Here is a 21,118-nt window from a genome sequence, read left to right as displayed (position 1 = left end):
GAAATTTAAAAAAAAAATAAGGTCGTATGAAAAGTCAGAATTTGTTTACTCAGTTTACAAATATACTAGTGTTCACTTTAAAACCCCACCCTATATATATATATATATATATATATATATATATATATGTATATATATATATGTATATATATATATAGGGAGAAGATCATGCGAGAACCACCTCTTATTGCGAGAACCGCGAGAACCAATGTGAACACATGGCAAATTTGTAATTAAGTGACATTTAATCAAAAAACACGCTCTCCTCTTATTTTAGCCCCTGCTCTCCTCTTATTTCATCACCTGTTCACCATCGTCATTCACAATCTAGGGTTTCGCTGGAGATTTTGCTTAATCGGCGACGGAGAACTACGGCGGTGAGTTTCACGGCGGCGATCTTACAGGGGATTCGATTGGGATACTGATTACGGCGTTGGGATACTGATTTCGGCTACACATGGCTTCGCCTGATTCATCTCGTGTTGGAGTTGAACCTATGGCATCTGAAGGTTTTAGTTTTCGAATCCAATTCAGATGTTTATGCTATGATTTCAATTTATGATTTGCCCTTGATTCGAATCTCGTTCTGAAATATTATTTGGTTGTTCTGGAATCGAAACAAGTTGCAATGACAGGACGATGGCTGCTGTAAGTAATTCAATTTTACATATAGCATACTCCAGCATAAAGATCACAATTGCATGGATGGTAGTCAGGTCTCAACAGGCAGTATTTGTACAGTTTCGGTTGGTAGTGCTGTATATTTAGGTAGAGATGGTAAGTTATATGATTCGATATTGGCCACAAACAAAGTTATAGCAAGTAGATCATCCGATGAGCTTAGTAAGTTACTACCAAAAACAAATTCGTGTACTGATATAGTGAGATCTATGTCTACCGATGATTCACTGATTAAGAAAAGAATCTCTATGAGGAAGCGTTTCTTAAAGTTCAAAGAACGGGCCATCACTCTTAAGTTTAAAGCATTTCAGTATTCTTGGAAGGAATCTCTCCGCTTGCTCTCCGTAAGATCCGGTGCAAAGTCGCAAAAGAAGTTTGAATCGAGCTCTCGCTTGGGATATATCGATTCTCAAAAGCACCGTATATCTAACCATTCTCGTTCATCTACTCCTGGTAAGAAATGATTGATATACGGATATACCAATTTCAGGTTATTATAATATTAAGTTTTGCAAGTTCTAAAATTTTACTTTCTATGTAGGTGGATGTTTGCGTCTGGTTCCAACGAAAGAGGTAGTTGAGTATGTGAACAAGCTGCTTTTAGATTCACGTGTCAAGACCTACAGGAACATACAGAAGATGCTGACGTTTATATTAGACAAGAGGGAACGAATGGGCTCTAGGTTTATTTCGGATAATGGATTAGTGGAGGACCCTATTGATGTTGAAAAGCAAAGGGCCGTTGTCAATCTATGGACCGAAGAAGATAGACAAATGTTCTTAGATAATTATGCTTTGTTTGGCAAAAACTTCAAAAATATTGCATCTTTTTTTCAACACAAAACAGTTGCTGACTGTGTTGAGTTCTATTACAAGAATCACAAGTCTAAGAGTTTCCAACAAACAAAGAAGAATTCAAAATTTGCGAAAGGGAATTCGTGTGATGTTAATACTAACAGTACGTATTTGGTGACTCATGGGAAAAGACCAAATCGGGAAACGAGGGCCACTTCTCTCGACATGCTCGGTGCTGCTTCAGCAATGGTTGCTAATGTGAATGAACGGTCGAATGATTTTACTATCTATTGTAACGAGCAGGAAACCGTTGCAGCCGATGTGTTGGCTGGGATTTGCGGGTCGATATCATCAGAAGCTTTGGGTTCTTGCATTACCAGTTCAGTTGACCACCCGAAATTGGGTCGTTCTTCGCTAAACGATGTTGACGAGGAGACTTGTTCGGATGACAGTTGTGGGGAAGATACGAATGTTGGAGTTGAACCTACGGCATCTGAAGGTTTTAGTTTTCGAATCCAATTCAGATGTTTATGCTATGATTTCAATTTATGATTTGCCCTTGATTCGAATCTCGTTTTGAAAGATTATTTGGTTGTTCTGGAATCGAAACAAGTTGCAATGATAGGACGATGGCTGCTGTAAGTAATTCAATTTTACATATAGCATACTCCAGCAGGTTTTATTCTATTCGAATCCCAAATAAATTAGGCATTCTTGTTTGGTGTTTGGTGGTAGTTGCAGGTCAGAAGTGATGGTGAATTTTTAGCCAAGTGGTATCTTCTCAGGTAAAAGGTTTATATATAAATCTTTAATTTGTCAATAGATGGTATTTTATATCCATTTTATGTAAATTGTGACTCGTTCAATGATATACTCCTTTGCAGCATGTTCACAATTGTTTTATGATGTAAAACATGATTACTCAATATTATATGCACATGTGCATTGTGTCAATTGCATCATGTTTTATGTTGTACATTATGGTTACTCAATATTATATGCACATAAATTATATGCACATGTGCATTGTGTCAATTGCATCATGTTTTATGTTGTACATTATGGTTACTCGATATTATATGCACATATATTATCTCCACTTTGGGGTTTCACTAGTTCCCCAGCACCAGTTCATGGTCTTCTCACTCGGCTGAGAGGCATTCACGGCGGTTCACGACAGCTGATAGCCGTGCACGGTGGTTTTCATGGCATATAGATATTCGTGTTCATGTACTTCATGGTGGCTGCATTCGGCACGATGTTTACAGTTGCATATGGCGTGTTCGTGTCGATCCTCGTATATCCGATGAACCTCCTCATATATAATATCATCATCATACAACATCTGATGCCGACTTTGGTGGTACATCTGTTGTCAATCCCGTTGATAGTCACAGAATTATGTCTAAAACTATTGAAAGTCGACATACCCTTCATAGGTTTGAAGTTCAGACTCTTGACTCTATGTCTACATCACTTTGACAACACCTACAAATACAAGACGCTTGACTCTATGTCTACATCACTTTGACAGCACCTACAAATACAGATCATCAAGAGTTACAATTCATTCAATTTGTGACTAAAGCTATTATGTTGACTGTAAACGATGTTTATACTTTTGTAAATGATATTGTATTAAATGATGTGCACATGTGCATTATATTGACTGTAATTGATGTTGTATTAAATTATATACACATGTGCATCATGTTGATTGTAAATGGTATTGTATTAACTTATATGCACATGTGCATTATGCTGAAAATTATACCATGTCGTTGATGTATGGATTCTGAACAGGTGCCTTACGGATGACTATCCAATTATGTACAGAATGGCATTAAACAAAGGGTCTTGGGTAGCGGACAACTACAAAAAAAATGGAAGAACAAGCCGACAACCGGGGAGGCATGGTGGAGTTTATGCATCTTATGGCGTGCTGAGAAACACCAGAGTGAAAACGGGTCAAGATTGGTGGGGTTGGCACTGATGTTGATGCTGAATTCCCTACTCTAAATAGAATGTTTAATCACTAGGAGGACATTGTGATGATGTACAACACTTATGATACAACAACTGGATTTTCCACACGCAACTACTTATATATTGATTATCACTTGTTTTTTGTTTACATTCATTGTTTATACTTATTGTTTATCTACTTAACGGTGTAATATTCATTGTTTTATTCATGTCCATTTAACATAAATTACCAATATGTCCACTGTTTCAACACATGCACATGTGCATGACCCAACGCGTGCATTTTCAACATTGAAACCATAGCATCTAAACTTGTCGATTCATTGTTTCTAATGTCATTATGTTTTAATTACATGTACTCCATTTTCAATCTACCTATTATACATTGCAACGTATACATTATACACATGTGCATTGCCACCATATACTATGTCAAACAACATTAAACATTACTACCTTTACGTTATGCACATGTGCATTGCCAACATAATTTATGCCACACATTATATCACATCAATATGTGTCTGGGCATTTCCAACATATATTATACCATACACCATACAACATTGTAAACTACATATCCTATACCAAACACCATCACGAAAATTAAAGATAAGCAAAAGAAAGCCGCACGTTTATGCAACAAATGTAACAAATATGTTTTCGGCCATGATTCACGCAACTGCGAAAAAAATCAAGGCTGCCAAACTTGCTGCACGAGCAGATAAACGTGCTGTTGCTATTGCTGCTGGACTACCTGCTCTGTTTGGATCCGGTTCTGATGATGTTGATCTTGATGACACCGATGATTATTCTGATGAAAATTCTTCTTCTTCTGATGATAACGCTGATGATAATTCTTCTTCTGATGATGATAACGCTGATGATACCCCTGAAGTCCCTACATATGTACAAGAACCCGAGCAAACTCTTAGACGTTCGACCAGACGTCGTAAATCAACCAACCCGACTCGTGATTCTTGATTAATATATTACCTATTTCAACTTATGATTATCGAACTTAACTACTTATGATTATCAATATTTGTTTTGATTATGTTTCTTAATGGACTATTTATGCGTTTTTTAATATATTCATCATTGGCATCATCCTAATTTGTTATCAATTATGTATTACATGTAATTATTTGTGATTTTATTATTACCCACTTAACATAATGTAATTTTATTACTACCCATTTAACTTACAATATTAATATTAATGCCTAACTTACAATATGCACATGTGCATACATATCGACCAGTTGTATCTACCAGTTGAATCATCTTGTTTATTGATATACCATTGTTTATTATTATACATGTTACTAATATTAACATAAAATCGTTTGTTATGCCTTATATATAACTATACCCATTTGTAATACATTACATACTGCACTGTACGTTATATAACTTTATGCACATGTGCATACCCATCATTTAATTTATTAACCAACATAATATAACATATTTTAACAATCGTGCACAGCTATAGCACATTATATATTACTAACACACATTTAATCATTACTAACATTTATTACCAACCATCTTGTTAGTTTAACCATTTTAATGCACATGTGCATAAACGACAACAACCAATACGAACTCCAAACATCGATTACTATATCAGCTAAAATACCAACTAATTACGATATCAACTACTATACCAGCTGTTGTCAACCAAATGTATTAGTGTCATAATAGACCACTTCCAACCACATTTAACCAAAACTATAAACGACATCATAACAAAGTACCATCTGACGTGTTAAAACAAACAAAACAAAACAAAAAGTACTAGTTTCATTAACATAAATCACCAACAAAACAGAAATACTATATGCTCCTAAAGTTAATAACCTGTTGTGTTAACTCATACCCTCAAATTTATCCTCATTCTTCCATTTATCAAGCATATTCCAACATTTTTCTTGTTTCATCGCCTCTTTGTCTATCGTTTTTCGCATTTTTTCATCTCTCAAACCACGTGTTTTCTCTTTTGCAAGTTCCATAACAGTTTCCTTGTATATGTTTGCCTCTGATAATAACAGTTTTGTTGATATCTTCATCCTCAAGTTTTTCAGTTGCATGTCTTGAATATCTTTCCGCGTACTAAAACCGCTTTCAAACTTGACATCTCTCCATTTGTACATCTCCATGTGTCGCATAGCGAACACACCGCAATCGTTGAAATTATCACTCGTTGCCCATTCCAATTTTTTATGTTTAACCTATTTGCAAACACATTAATACATGTATGAAATGTTTGTACACACTAATGCACATGTGCATTTTGAATATTGATTAAAAATTCTAAATAACACATACCATCAACAACATTGTCATCTTTATCACCAACTTTAGATGTTGATAACCTTCTGTTCTTTACTATGTGCACCTCACCAACACCTTTGTTTGGTGTTTCCACCTGTTTCCGTTTATTATTCCTCACCTTCATGTCCTTTTTTACAACTTTTTTCACATCTGCATTCATAAACTCAATATGTTTATACAAATTATATTAATACAAAACAACATTAATGTAATGATGCACATGTGCATGAAATAACTTTTAATTAATGAACATCCAAAATATTAATTATAAATAATCAAATATTCTAACCTTTTTGTTTACCATGCATATACTTTTCCGTTGTGATTGCGTCTTACAATGATGACCCTTCGTCTCTCGACTTTAATACCAATATAACTTTTTTCATTTTCTTTTCCAACTTTCTTTCCATTGCAATTATGCAATGAACATGTTCATATACGTTAAATACCTCAATAATCTAGTATGACAAATTATGCGCATGCGCATAGTAACATGTTTTGTCAGATTATGCACATGTGCATATATGTATATATCACACCACAATATCTTGTTACCACATTCTAACATAAAATAATCAAATATTCTAAACTTTTTGTTTACCATGCATATACTTTTCCGTTGTGACTGCGTCTTACAATGATAACCCTTCGTCCCTCGACTTTAATACAAATATAACTTTTTTCATTTTCTTTTCCAACTTTCTTTCCATTGCAATTCTGCAATGAACATGTGCATATGCGTTAAATACCTTAATAATCTTGTATGACAAATTATGCGCATGCGCATAGTAACATGTTTTGTCAGTTTATGCACATGTGCATATATGTATATATCACACCACAATATCTTTTTACCACATTCTAACATAAAATACATTTGTGCATAACTATTCACATGTTACTACAAAATATGCACACGTGCATATTAAATTAATATGACAATCTTTGCACATGTTCATAACTATATATCACACAAACTTACCTTAATAACATATTCTGTTAAACATCTGATGTAAACATATGCACATGTGCATGACAATATTTCTCATAATACACACCACAGTTTGAATTAACAAATTATATGTAATATAAAGAAGTACAAACGAATTGTGTAAACTTGCAAGTTGTCACGCGAACTATGCACATGTGCATATTGAACTATTATGAATATATGCACATGTGCATAACTATATATCACACAAACTTACCTTAATAACATATTCTATTAAACCTATTTAACTCTATGATGTAAACATATGCACATGTGCATAACAAAATATATCACAATACAGAATAAAGTTTGAATCGCCAAATTATACATCATATAATGAAGTACGAACGAATTGTATAAACTTGCAAATTGACTCGAGATATATGACAGAGTTCTATGACAATATCCATGTTACATTGCACAATATCTATGTTAAACCGCATACGTAACAGTGATTATGACGGCGATTTCCGACTATACTGACATATTGACTATTATTATAATCACGTTGCCCTAATTACGAACGAAATAGAGATCCACAATGTTTTTAATCATGTTGCCGTAATTACGAATTGATGAAGAATATACGATCGACGATTATGTTCCTAATATAAATTATCGACTCGTTATGGACGAATTTTAGGAACTAACCTCAATTATATGACGAAATCTGAAATATATGCTTGTAAAATATCAAATCTCCGAGAAAATGTCACTCCAAATGCTTCAAAACGGTGAACTGATGATCGTGAATGTGATTATGTATTTGAATCGATGATGTAATTGTTTGTAACAGAAGATCTGATTCAATATGATGGTGAAATATTGAGATAATCGTGAAAGAGATTCAGAGTGAAAGATAATCAGATTCAAATTGGGGATATAGATTGGGGATATTTCTTGGACGTGAATGATATTATTGGATACAGTTAATTTTCTATATGAAGTCCGATCATATGCGCGTGTTTTAAAAGTTGCTTGGGTATTTTCAAAATTGCCCCCTATTCACATTGGTTCTCGCGGTTCTCGCAATAAATGGAGTTCTCGCATGAGCCCCTCCCTGAACCACCTCCAGTTGTAAGAACCGTGAGAACTACTTGATCCGGGGCGAGTTGGACCAAATTTTTTTTTTATAAACGTAGATGCGTGTATTATAAACACATTTGTAAAAAAAAATTCCAAAAAAGATATCGTGTGTGTAGTTTTGAGCACCACAAGTTTGTGTTTACGGGTACCGTAAATTTTCCGGTAACATTTACGGTACCCGTAAACACAAACTTTTGGTGCTCAAAACTACACACGCGACATTTTTTTTTTTTGAATTTTTTTTACAAATGTGTTTATAATACACACATCTACGTTTATGAAAAAAAATTTGGTCCACCTTGCCCTGTACGGTGTAGTTCTCACGGTTCTTACAACTCGAGGTAGTTCTCATTTTAGCGGTCCCCTATATATATATATATAGGACAAAGATCCGTTAGGAACCACCCTTTATTGCGAGAACCGCGAGAACCAGTGTGAACACAAACAGTAATACCTAAAAAATCTAAAAAACACCCAAAAAATTTTTTTTTTGTTTTTTTAATATTTTTTATATAAAAATCGCTACTTTTAGTATCCAAAAAAAAAAATTTTTTTTTTTAAATTTTTTTTTTTTTAAAAAAAAATTTTTTTGGCTACTAAAAGTAGCGATTTGAACATAAAAAATAGTAAAAAAATAAAAAAAAAATTTAGATTTTTTTTTGATTTTTTTAGATTTTTTAGGTTTTTTGGGGGGTTTAGTTTTTAGCATTTTAGCTTGGGGGGGGGGTTAGGTTTTTGGGGGGTGGGGGAGGAGGGTTTAGGTTTTTTTTTTTTGGGGGGGGGGGGGGGGGTTAGGTTTTTTTTAGGTTTTTTGAGGGTTTTAGTTTTTAGCATTTAGCTTTGGGGGGGGGGGGGGGTTAGGTTTTTTTTTTTGGGGAGGGGGGTGGGGGGGTTTAGGTTTTTGTGGGGTGGGGGGTGGGGGTTAGGTTTTTTTTAGGGTTTTTTTAGGTTTTTTTAGCTATTTTAGCTTGTGTTCACATTGGTTCTCGCGGTTCTCGCAATAAAGGTGGTTCTCGCATGAACCTTACCCTATATATATATATATATATATATATATATATATATATATATATATATATATATATATATATATATATATATATATATATATATATATATATATATATATATATATATTTGGAAGTCAAGACCAATTAGTGTATCTTTAATGAGAAGCCTGGAAACATAGGTGGGTCCGACAGGTTTGGATGGTTGATGTGTCAAAACTGGTTTGGATCAATACAATATATGAGCAATGAATTAAGGTTAATATGGTTGTTCAAAAAAATTAATAAGGTTCTAGTCAATAGGGTTGTGGCTAAAGTAGAGTCGGGTTAAAATCGATGTTGATGATGGTTGAGTAGACCAAAGAGCAGTCGATGGTGGAGGTCACAGACGCATCATTTGCAACAGTAGTCATGCGTGTAGTGCCAGACATGCCCACAAGTAGGGCTAAGCACGCTCATTCGTAGGGCTAACATGATCGTTTCCCTCTTGATTCTTTGGTGATTCTTGGGAACAAGCTCTTGCACGAACACTCGCATGCAAGTTAATTCTGATACACAAACAAGGCACAATACACGAGTTAGGCACTTATGTACCTTGTCTTAATCACAATCGTGTCGGTTGTCCATCTTGTCAACTTTAGTCCCTCATCTTTAAGTTTGACCATTTTGCAATATTATTCCTTGAGCTTTAAGTTTGACCATTTGAAATTATTAAGCTCTCAACAATCATAATCGTTACTTTTAACACCCATTAATACTCCATTGTGAATATCCATCTTTTTAACTTTGAGCTGAACTTTAAACTCCTTCGAAACCAAGTTGGGGGGGGGGGGGGGAGACAACAATTTTATCCCCATAGACTTGATCTTTCTAGTAATTTTTTTCACTTCCAATGATCATCATGAGTTTTTTGATCCCCTTGGATTCACTTTCATGAATATCCATTTTATCCATTTCAATAACTTCAAAACTTTTGTTTTACTTTCTGAAAACAAAGTTTTGCATGTTGGGCCAGGCACAACAAGTTTCTTGTTATCTTACTTAAGAACTTTCATATCAATTTTATGTTCATCTTCAAGAACGCTAGCGTAAATGACAACGAAGCCACCTTCTCCCTAAGTATCATAGGGAGAATTGAAGTTACCGATGGGAAGTTATGACCCACATATTCCTGCTTATATAAAATCAAGTGATCGAAGCATGTTGTAAACATCTACAATAGTAAATTTAATCTAAAGGAAGCCATCATATGTTCTAAACCTGATTTTTACTAGGTGAGTTGTAAATCACACTTGAAATTTGCAACCAAAGAATATGAGAGAAATTACTTACACAAATGAGATGCTATAAAACATAACAATGATTTTCATAAGTTAGAAACGATCTGTTGTAAATTCAGAAAAGAACAATGAACAAAATTCAAGTTCCAACGATTATTAAATATTATTGATGATTGTAAGAAATGAATAACAGAGAAAATGAATACAAGAGAATACCCTCAAACTGAACCCTAACTCTCCTTTTTATCCCCAAATCTAAACTAGAAAATGAATACAAGAGAATACCCTCAAACTGAACCCTAACTCTCCTTTTTATCCCCAAATCTAAACTAACAGTCATTAACAGAACAGTAACAAACTGACTATCTTTCTAACCCTTAGAGTACCATTATTTGCACTATTAACCCCTGTACTTTTAGAACTAACTAAAAACGTATTAAAATGAACTTTGACTTTAATGTTGACTACAGTTGACTTCTATTCCATCTTCTAACAATCTCCACCTTGGAATACCAAGTCAACTAATTCCCAGCAGATCCAAACACTTCAAAAACTTTCCAACTGATAGGACCTTTGTTAACATATCAGCTCCATTATCTTCAGTATCAATTTGTTCAACACAAATTTCCCTTGAATTTACCACTTCTCTGATAAAATGAAGTCTGACATTTATGTGTTTTGACCTTTCATGAAACACATTATTCTTCGAAAGTTGTACAGCTCCTTGATTATCACAAAAGACCACTGCTTTTTCAACTTTAACTCCAAGCTCAGTGACAAACCCTTTTAACCACAAAATCTCTTTGACACTTTCAGTCAATGCAATGTACTCTGCCTCTGTACTGGACAAAGCTACTACACGCTGTAAAGCAGCTTTCCAGCTCACAACACTGCCTAACACTTTAAAAACATATCCTGAAATTGATTTTCCCTTATCCTTATCTTTTGCAAAATCCGAGTCTGCATAACCAACTATCATGTTATGTTCATCCTTATTGATTCCGAACACCAATCCAACTTCAACAGTTCCACTCAAATATCTCAGCAACCACATAGCTGCTTCCCAATGTAACTTTCCTGGATTTGCCAAGTATCTACTAACCATGCTCACACCATACCCTATGTCTGGCCTAGTACACACTATCAAATACATTAAACTACCAATTGTACTAGCATACGGTACCTTGTTCATATAAGCCTTTTCTGCGTCTGTCTTTGGAGAATCTTGGTTAGATAACTTGAAATGTTTTGCAATAGGTGTAGACGTAGCTTTACATCCTTCCATACTGAAGTTTCTGAGAATCTTCTCTATATAAGATTTCTGAGACAACCTGATTTGTTTTAACCCCCTGTCTCTGATGATTTCCATCCCTAGGATCTTCTTAGCCTAATCCAGTTCCTTCATTTCGAATTCTTCTTTGAGTAATGCTTTAGTTGCCATGATTTGGTGCCTATCTTTACAGGCTATAAGCATATCATCTACATATAGTAGAAGATATACAAACTGACCTTCTTCATATTCTTTGTAATACACACAAGGATCATAGCAACTTCTTGAAAATCCACCACTGGATAGCATGTAATCATCAAATCTTTTATACCATTGCCTGGGCGCTTGTTTGAGCCCATACAATGATTTTTGCAACAAGCATACCATACTCTCCTTTCCCTTTTCTTCATAACCCAATGGTTGTTGCATATAGATCTTCTCATCTAAGTTGCCATGCAAAAATGCTGTTTTTACATCCAACTGTTCCAGTTCCATATCCATATAGGCAGTAAATGACAATAATACCCTTATGGATGTGTGTTTAACAACTGGAGAGAAAATTTCAGTATAATCCAGACCTTCTCTTTGAGTGAACCCCTTAGCCACTAACCTGGCTTCAAATCTTGGTTTCTCAACACCTTCAATCCCTTCTTTCAACTTGTATATACATTTGCAAGGTATAACTTTTTGACCCTTAGGTTTTTCTACCAAAACCCAAGTCTTGTTTTGTTGCAGAGATCTCATTTCATCATCCATTGCCTCTTTCCATCTTTCTTTATTACTTGACATCACAGCTTCATGAAACGTTATTGGTTCAGTTATACTTTCAAGTTCAGCAGCCATGAAAACAACTGCTGACACATCTTCTTGATCTCTGAATCTATTTGGTTTCTGAATTTCTCTTCTAGTTCTATCTCTAGCCAACTGATAGTCGGTAAGATCGGTATGGCTTGAACTAGCCTCTTCAGTATGATTCACATTCTTAGGCATAGCAGACCCCTGCTCCACCTCAATCTGAACACTCGGATCTACCATTGTGACTTTAGATCCCATAACATCTTTATACATGACATCTTCTCTGAAGGCAACTACATCTCTGCTAACAAATACCCTTGACCTCTCTTCATCAACCTTCCACAACCTATATCCCTTGACTCCCTCAGAATATCCCAATATCACACATCTTAAAGCTCTAGTCTCCAATTTACCCTGATTAATGTGAGCATAACATAATGACCCAAAGACCCTCAAGTCTTCATACTCTGGTTTCATACCTGACCACATTTCCATAGGAGTCTTCATATCTATTGCTGAAGATGGTGATCTGTTGATTAGATATGCTGCAGTTGATACAGCTTCTGCCCAAAATCTCTTTGGCATGCCTGCACTAATCAACATACTTCTAACTCTATTCAAGAGAGTTATATTCATCGTTCTGCCAATCCATTCTGTTGAGGGGTTCCAGGCACTGTAAGATGCCTAGCTATTCCATTCTGTTTACAAAACATATTAAACTCCCCATTACAGAACTCAAGACCATTATCAGTTCTGAGTTTCTTAACCTTTCTCTCAGTCTGATTCTCTATCAATGATCTCCATTCCTTAAACTTCCCAAAAGCTTCATGTTTATATTTCAGTATATACACCCATACCCTTCTGGAATAGTCATCTATAATGGTCATGAAATAACTAGCCCCTCCCATTGACAGATTCTTGGTGGGCCCCCATAGATCCGAGTGCACATAATCTAGTATACCCCTGGTCACATGTTTACCCTTGGTGAAAGATACCCTATGTGACTTTCCCGGTATACAATGTTCACAAAATCCTGCACCTCTTTCTACAAAATCACCTATGACTTGTTGCTTCTTTAACTCTAGCAACCCTTGATCACTGATGTGACCAAGCCTTTTGTGCCACAGACCTGCATCTATAGTCTTTCTATCTTGAACTACAGCATTGACCTCTTGAACAACCCTACCATCTAGCAAATAGGTATTGTTCTCACATCTTGTACCCGAAAGAAATACCATGGACCCCTTTACAACTTTTGCTTTCCCATTTCTTAGACTTATAGAATACCCATTCTTTTCAAAAGTTCCAAGTGACAAAAGACTTTTAGACAATTCTGGAATATACATCACATTATCAACCTGAATCTCACACCCATTGTCTAACTTGAACACTATTGAACCCTTTCCATGTATCCTACAGGGTCTTCCTAACTGAACAGTTCCCAAATCTTGAAACTCAAGAGTTTTGAAAAATTCTTTACAAGGAGTCATATGAAAAGAACAGCCAGAGTCCATTTTCCAGTTACCTTTCGACTTGACTGATGAGAGAACCAGTGCATCTGCGCTCTCATATCCATCTTGAGACAACTCAGGTGAAAGATTTCCCTGATTCTTTGAAGTACCAGCATCAAACTTCTTCTTCTTGAACCTCTCAGGACATTCTCTCTTCAAATGTTTTTCTGAATTGTAAATATAGCACTTTCTTTTAAATCTTGACTTAGATCTTGAAACATTCTTGCCTTTGAAATTTCTTTGTTCCGATCTGCCTCTCACAATCAATCCATCCCCACTTTCTTCTTTCACATCATTCCTCTTCTTTAACTCCTTGGAATTCAAGGCTGCAAGAACCTCCTCCATAGTTAAAGTGTCTCTTCCGTACATCAGAGTATCAACAAAATGCTCAAACGTCTGAGGAAGGGAAGTTAAGAACAGAATGGCTTGATCTTCATCTTCAATAGAAACATCAATATTCTCTAGATCTAAGATGAGCTTGTTAAACTCATCTGTGTGATCTTTCAATGATCTGTTTGAAGACATATGAAACGTATATAGACGTTTCTTGAGATATAATCGGTTAGCCAGAGACTTCGTCATGTACAAGGACTCCAATTTCGACCAAACTCCGGCAGCAGACGTTTCTTTCGACACTTCTCTTAGTACACGATCACCGAGGCTCAGAATTATGGCACTATGTGCCTTTTCAAGAATATCTTTCTTCTCTTTCTCTGTCATATCATTCGGTAAATTCGCTTCTCCGGCCAGAGCAGCAACCACACCATTGTGGACTAAGAGCGCTCTCATCTTCAATCGCCATAATCCAAAATCGTTCTTCCCGTCGAACTTCTCAAGTTCGAACTTCGTCGACACCATTGTTCACCTTCAATTCCCGTCTTGATTTACCTCTTAATCTGAATCGAATCGAGCCACAACCTTGGTTCTGATACCAATTGATGTAAATTTATAAAAGAATCAAGAACAAAATTCAAGTTCCAACGATTATTGAATATTATTGATGATTGTAAGAAATGAATAACAGAGAAAATGAATACAAGAGAATACCCTCAAACTGAACCCTAACTCTCCTTTTTATCCCCAAATCTAAACTAACAGTCATTAACAGAACATTAACAAACTGACTATCTTTCTAACCCTTAGACTACCATTATTTGCACTATTAACCCCTGTACTTTTAGAACTAACTAAAAACGTATTAAAATGAACTTTGACTTTAATGCTGACTACAGTTGACTTCTATTCCATCTTCTAACACGATCCAATCTTCCAACTCTACCTTCAATCGTGGTTGAAACATCGAATCTCTACTTTCTCTTATAAACTCAACTTATTATCTAAAATCAAGGAACGAATGGCCAGAGTCAAAAAAAAAAGGGATTTTTTTAACAACTTCCATTTGTTTACTTAGGATGCTATCACTTTTGGCCTCAAGTTCGATCTCATCTTTCTTTCAACACTTCTTGTTTATCAGGTTTGACTTTCGATGGTTTAATTTTGTGTGTGAAAAAAGAACTTTTTTTAAAGGATAATTTAGGCATTATAATACAGAAAGGGAAATATGCAATATAAATTTGGGTTTGGGTATATCTCTGTTGTTAAGGCTCACCTAGACGCGCGTCTAGGTTCACTTTTCAGGCTCATTCCAGCTTTCGCTTTTCGCTTCAAAAGCCTCACTTTCAGGCCAAATTTCAACGAAATTCCGGTTAAAAATCGTTTAAACAGATTTAAACATGTTTGAAACTATTATAAGAAGCCTAAACAAGTCTGGAAACAATTTAAAACAACTTAAACTAGCCCTAAAAAAGCCTAAAACATGTCTAAAATCCCTAAAAGTTGTACGATATATTAAACGACTCGCCTAAAAAAACCCTCGCTAAGCGCCATGCATTGAGGCCCTTTGCGCCTTGAGTGCGCGTTGCGCCTTTGACAACTATGGGGTATATACAATTCAGAATCTTTACAATAGGAAATATGCAATTCTTCCTGTATTAGCCAATTTTGAAGTTACAAAATGTGTGTATGTGTGAGTTATTGTTTTAATGATGTTGACATACATACAAATTCATATATTTCAGTTACCCCATAAAAAATAATGTTACGCTAGTTTTTTAAATTTATACATATTAACACTATTCTTTATAAGACAAGATAATTACTAGAATAGATGAGTTGACATTCAGCCTTACGGAATAGACAAGCGTATTTCAGCCTTTAATAAAATAGACAAAAGCATAGGCTAACTAGTTGACGGGTAGGATTTAGCCTCCTGTTTTTAGCCTACGTTTTTTCATCTGCCGGCCATTTAACATACGGTTTTTCATCTAACGGTTGTTTAGCCTACGCATTACACGTGCTTTTTTTATTATTTTTTTTTACCCATTGTACTTAACCATGAGTTTTTGTATAGACTGAGTCAATTAGCCTACAATCCCGTTTAGCGTCATTTTGATTGTCTCTTTTTATTATGTGTTTATTCCATTAGCTTTTAACGTCAATTTGTTTAAATAATTTCCCTTGTAAGGGGTGGGGGTGCTCCACTTTCCATCACTCACCACACTCAATCATGTTTCGTCACGTTATCGAACTTGGTTCCATCACTAATGATTGATTTTAGTGGAAATGTCCATCAATCACCACACCCAATCACACCAAACAATTTCCTTCCATCAACCATAACATGCAGCTTCTTCACGCGTTAGGGGATACGGTGTGGGTTCGGCAACCCAGCGGCAAAGGTGTTTGCCGCGCGGCAAACACCGCCGCCGACCAACATTAAACACGGCAAAACATGAAAGGCGGTGAGGGATTACCGAAGCGAGAAAGGAGAAGGTTGCCAAATTTATTACCCCCCTAACGGTAATATTACCGTTTGACTTTAAAAAAAAAAAATTGTTTTTTAAATTTTTTTCACCCTATATAAATACCACTCACACATTTTAAAAAAATACACCTTTCTCTCTATACGAGAGGCGTTGCGACAAACAATGTACGAGAAGGACTTTGAGTGGTATAATCGGCCTACCGACGACCTTAACCCGAAGATGTTGGAAGTCGCACTCGCTAGAAAACGGGAGATCGCAAAAAAATATGGATGGCCTTGTGATTTTTAGTTTTTTTTTTAAGTTAGATTTTATTAAAAATGTAATGTTTTATTTTTATTTAAGATGTAATGCTTTATTTTTAATTAAAATGTAACGGTTTATTTTTATTTTTAAAAAGTTTATTTTTTTTCCATTTTATCTTAAATATAAAAAAAACATAAAATAAAAATAAAGTTTGCCACTCAGCAAGTGTTTAAACCAATGCCAACAATTTTCAGCAAAGTTTAAACTCTTTTGCCTAATTGACATGGCACGCTCTGATTGGTCGGTTTTTTGTTTTGCCACTTTAAACTGTTTAACCACTCCTTATACCCTTATGACCATCACTCGTGGTCATATTCAGTGGCGACGGTGTTCCACAGGGTTCCACACGTGGTCACCCAACCACCATGTAGCGCCCCGTCCCCTAAAACATGTTGGCGGTGATGGCGAAGCTTGCCGTCGAAAACGGGGGGGGGGGGGGGGGCGTAAACATATATAGCCAAAAATTTCTATACGAAAACTACATATATAACACTACTGAGCGAAAAATTCGGGTGCGCCCCTGGTTGGCGGGTTCAACGTGGGTATCCAAATATTAAATTCAAATATGACATCATGCAAGGCATACTTTTTCTCAATCTTTCTGGGATAAGATCAAATAAAAAGTTTATTTTTTCTAAGGCTACTCGGTATGGTCCCCGTCCCAGGGACGTCGCGGTCCGGCGCCGCTGGGCACACCGTACCGCCCCCAGCACGTCGCGGCCTCTCCGTCCATTCCTTGCCGTTGGAGACGGTCCAAACAAGTGGGGCCACATTCAATTTTTGACCGTTCAAAAAAAGAATTTCCATAATTTGAATAAATCCAAACGGTCACATTTTTAAAATATATATATTTACCTTCCATTTTCACTTTCAATCACCAAATTAACCCCAAAATTTCACCTCTTTCTCACATAATTTTTATACACCTTCTTCCACTATTTTATAAACTTCTTCCACATAATTTTCATGGATCCGTTCAACAACCCGGAGAACCCGAACACTCCGAACAACCCGAATACTCCCAACAATCCGACCCAACCTAATGTTTTTTTGGTTCCGGGATATTATCCAACGCTAGAACCGAACCAATTCTCGCAATATTCGTCAAACGCGTTTGCTTCATTCCAACACTCGCCAAACCAATTCGCTCAAATCTCCCAAAATCAAGCCCTTCAACAAATGATGATGCGGGGTGCTTGGAACTTCCCACCCGTTCAACCTCAACCGATCCCCACACCACCCGTTCAACCTCAACCGATGCCGACCCAATCCGAACCCGAAGACGATGTTCCCGAAACCCAACCACCTAAAGGGAAAGGAAAACGAAACAAAGGCAAGCAAGTGGTGGGTGATCAACCGTCGAAACCGAAGGCGACTAAGTGGACACCAATCGAAGAAGAAGCCTTAGCCAAGGCTTTCATTGGCACTTCTGACAACCCGTTAAAAGGTTCGTAATTTTTTTAAAGTTTACATTTTTTAATGTTTACATTTTTTAAAGTTTAAATTTTTAAAAGTTTTTTTTTTTTTTGTTAACAGTTCGTTTTTAGGTTTATTAGTTTTAAAGTTTATTTTATTTTTTTTAACAGTGGGTTTTTAGGTTTATTAGTTTTAAAGTTTATTTTTTTTGTTAACAGTGGGTTTTTATGTTTATTAGTTTTAAAGTTTATTTTTTTTTGTTAACAGTGGGTTTTTTTTTGTTAAAGTTTTAATTTTTTTTTGTTAAAGTTTTTTTTGTTTATTATTATGTTAACACTTTATATATTTTGTTTGTTTTTTATAGGTAATAACCAATCGGGTGAGGGGTTTTGGTCCAAGGTATTGGCCAAGTTTCTCGCCTTGATGGACCAAGGCCCGTATCGAGATCTCGACTCGGTTTCCTCAAAGTGGCGGAAAATGAACACGTCCATCAATAGGTTTTGCGAGGAATATAATAAATTATATACAAGTGACCGTCGTAGCGGGTGGAACGACGAGGATGTGTTCAAAATGGCGTTGGAAAAGTATAAGGACAAGAATGGTACCAACTTTCCTCACGTTCGCGCGTGGATGGTTGTAAAAGACGAACCAAAATGGGCGCCTATTCCCAACGAGGTGGCGATGGCGAAACGCCAAAAAACATCGGAAACGGGTAGTTTTAGCGCCGGTGGATCGGACGCGAGGTGTCACATAAACTTAAATGATGACGCCGACTATGACGAAGACGAGTATAGCGTACGTGAACCGGAGCGTCCACCGGGCCGAGACAAAACAAAGAAGGAGCGGGCCAAGGGAAAAGAAAAGGAAAAGGTGGACCCGAACATGGTTGAGTTTATGGAACACCTAAAAATGTACAACGACGTCACGGCCCAAAAGACGAAGGCGAGGGAGCGGGGCGTCGAAGAAAAAAGTCGTGCATCGGAAGAAAAGTTACGCGAAAAGGTCCGATTGGCGAATGAGAAAATCCGAATTTCCGATGAAAAAAATCGGCTCAAGGAATGGGAAATAATGATGATGAATGTCGAGGACGAACCCGAGCCGAAACGTTCGATGTTGAAAAAATTACAACACGACATCATGAAAAAACATCAAATTATTTAACTCTATGTTTATTTTTATTAAGTCTTTGTTTTTTTTTTTAAGTTTATGTTTTTTTTTATATTTATGTAATGTGGGTTTAATATTAATGAAAATATTTTGTTAGTATATTTGTTAAATGTTAAAAAAAAAATAGAAGACTAAAAAAAATAAAAAAAAAAAAACATAAAAAGTGGTGGAGGACTATGACTAGGACCATCCTACCATGCCTTCTAGTTTTGGAGGATGGACCATCTTAGGGAGGAATGTGACGTGGCGCCTACGTGGCGGATCATCCTCCAAGGATGGTCCATCACCATACCTTGTAGTCTAAGTAGGATGAGAAAGGAATCTTAACCATTCATTTTTCAAATCAATTGTTAAGATGAAATTGTAGGAGAAAGGAGGAGTGCAATGGTATCTTGGAAAAATCCTATTTATAGACTCTTCTCCACATGCAAGGCACATGCATATTCCACCCTCGTTTTTTAAACGTTCATAACTTTTTTATACGACATTATTTTTTCATAAAAATTTCACCGTAAAATCGAGCGTGTTTTTATCTTTAATTTGAGTACCATATTGCTATATAAAATATGAACACTAAAAAAACTTACTAAAATGTGTTGTATTTCTATGTTGTATAACAATTTTTTGTGCTGGATTTTTATACAATATTTTTGTGCTGAATTTTTTTGTCTTAAATTTTTTTTCTCCATTTTTTATGCTGGATTTTTTGTACTACATTTTTTGCTGAATTTTTGTACTAGATTTTTTTGTGCTATATTTTTTTGTACTAGATTTTTTTTTACTATATTTTTTGTACAACATTTTTTGTGCTATATTTTTTTGTACTAGATTTTTTGTGCTAAATTTTTTTACTACTAGATTTTTTTGTTGTATTTTTAAAAAACAAAATGGGTGCCACATGTCATTTACTCATTTTTTCTCCTATTTATAATTATAAGAATCAAAATGCTTTTCATTTCTACTTATTAGGAGTGTCACATATCATTATTATAATCATTCCTATGCTACTTAGGCAAAATCCACTTTTTACTCTTCCCCCTATCTTCCTTAGGGTATAAGGAGTGGTTAAACAGTTTAGAGTGGCAAAACATTGAACCGACCAATGAGAGCGTGCCATGTCAATTAGGCAAAAGTGTTTAAACTTTGGTGAAAAATGTTGGCAATGGTTTAAACATTTGGTGTAGTGGTAAACTTTTTAAATAAAAAAAAGGAAAAAAGATGTGATTGGTTGAGATTGGAATGGACCCCACCCCACACCCCTCTCTCTCTCCTCTTCTTCCCTTTGCCGCAGCGGTGTTCCATCACCGATTTACCCCCCATTTCATCAAACACCCACGCGGCAAATAAGTTGGCAATGGTTTGCCGTGCTCTTGCCGATCGGTGATGGCCTTTTGCCGCCCACCACTCCGCATCCCCTTACGGATTCAACATACATCAAAATTTACGATAACCAACTATACCGAGATTTCCAACGGTCAACTGTTATAACTAAATTCTCACAAGAACTTAAACCCGTTATAACAAAATCCCTTATCATCATTGCCTGTTTAAATACAAACCATAACTAATTAACAATTTATTCCCTCCATTGAAACCAATCTCATCACTCATGGCCGAACCATCAAACCCCAAAAACCCACAAAACAAACGAAAGCCCACCACCAC

General features: G+C 35.9%; 2 protein-coding genes and 1 long non-coding RNA gene across 3 annotated transcripts; 2 read left to right on the top strand and 1 right to left on the bottom strand.

Annotated features, from left to right (window-relative positions):
* Positions 1-691: 691 nt before the first annotated feature.
* On the top strand, positions 692-2,028 carry LOC110927987. The gene is made up of 2 exons (XM_022171265.2): positions 692-1,134; positions 1,223-2,028. Exons 1-2 carry the CDS (start codon positions 702-704, stop codon positions 2,026-2,028), a joined length of 1,239 nt encoding a protein of 412 aa, XP_022026957.1. The 5' UTR covers positions 692-701.
* Positions 2,029-5,607: 3,579 nt separating this feature from the next.
* Positions 5,608-6,119, bottom strand: LOC118490682. The gene is made up of 3 exons (XR_004889867.1): positions 6,092-6,119; positions 5,797-5,952; positions 5,608-5,699 (listed from the first exon to the last, which is right to left on the bottom strand). It is a non-coding gene; the product is annotated as an uncharacterized LOC118490682 (long non-coding RNA).
* An 11,717-nt stretch (positions 6,120-17,836) lies between these two features.
* On the top strand, positions 17,837-18,417 carry LOC110932046 (sporozoite surface protein 2-like). Its single transcript, XM_022175407.1, has 2 exons — positions 17,837-18,317; positions 18,407-18,417. Exons 1-2 carry the CDS (start codon positions 17,837-17,839, stop codon positions 18,415-18,417), a joined length of 492 nt encoding a protein of 163 aa, XP_022031099.1.
* Positions 18,418-21,118: the final 2,701 nt, after the last annotated feature.

This window comes from Helianthus annuus, chromosome 3 (genome assembly GCF_002127325.2).
Source record: "Helianthus annuus cultivar XRQ/B chromosome 3, HanXRQr2.0-SUNRISE, whole genome shotgun sequence".
NCBI lineage: Eukaryota > Viridiplantae > Streptophyta > Magnoliopsida > Asterales > Asteraceae > Helianthus > Helianthus annuus.
The sequence above is the reverse complement of the archived record's forward strand: the minus strand, read 5'-3'. Positions and strand labels throughout refer to the sequence as shown.

Excerpts from the sequence above, each read along its gene's own strand:
- LOC110927987 (XM_022171265.2), top strand. The coding sequence starts at position 702 with ATGGATGGTAGTCAGGTCTCAACAGGCAGTATTTGTACAGTTTCGGTT. Across the intron at positions 1,135-1,222 it reads TTCTCGTTCATCTACTCCTG|GTGGATGTTTGCGTCTGGTT; the intron begins GTAAGAAATGAT and ends CTTTCTATGTAG.
- LOC110932046 (XM_022175407.1), top strand. The coding sequence starts at position 17,837 with ATGGATCCGTTCAACAACCCGGAGAACCCGAACACTCCGAACAACCCG.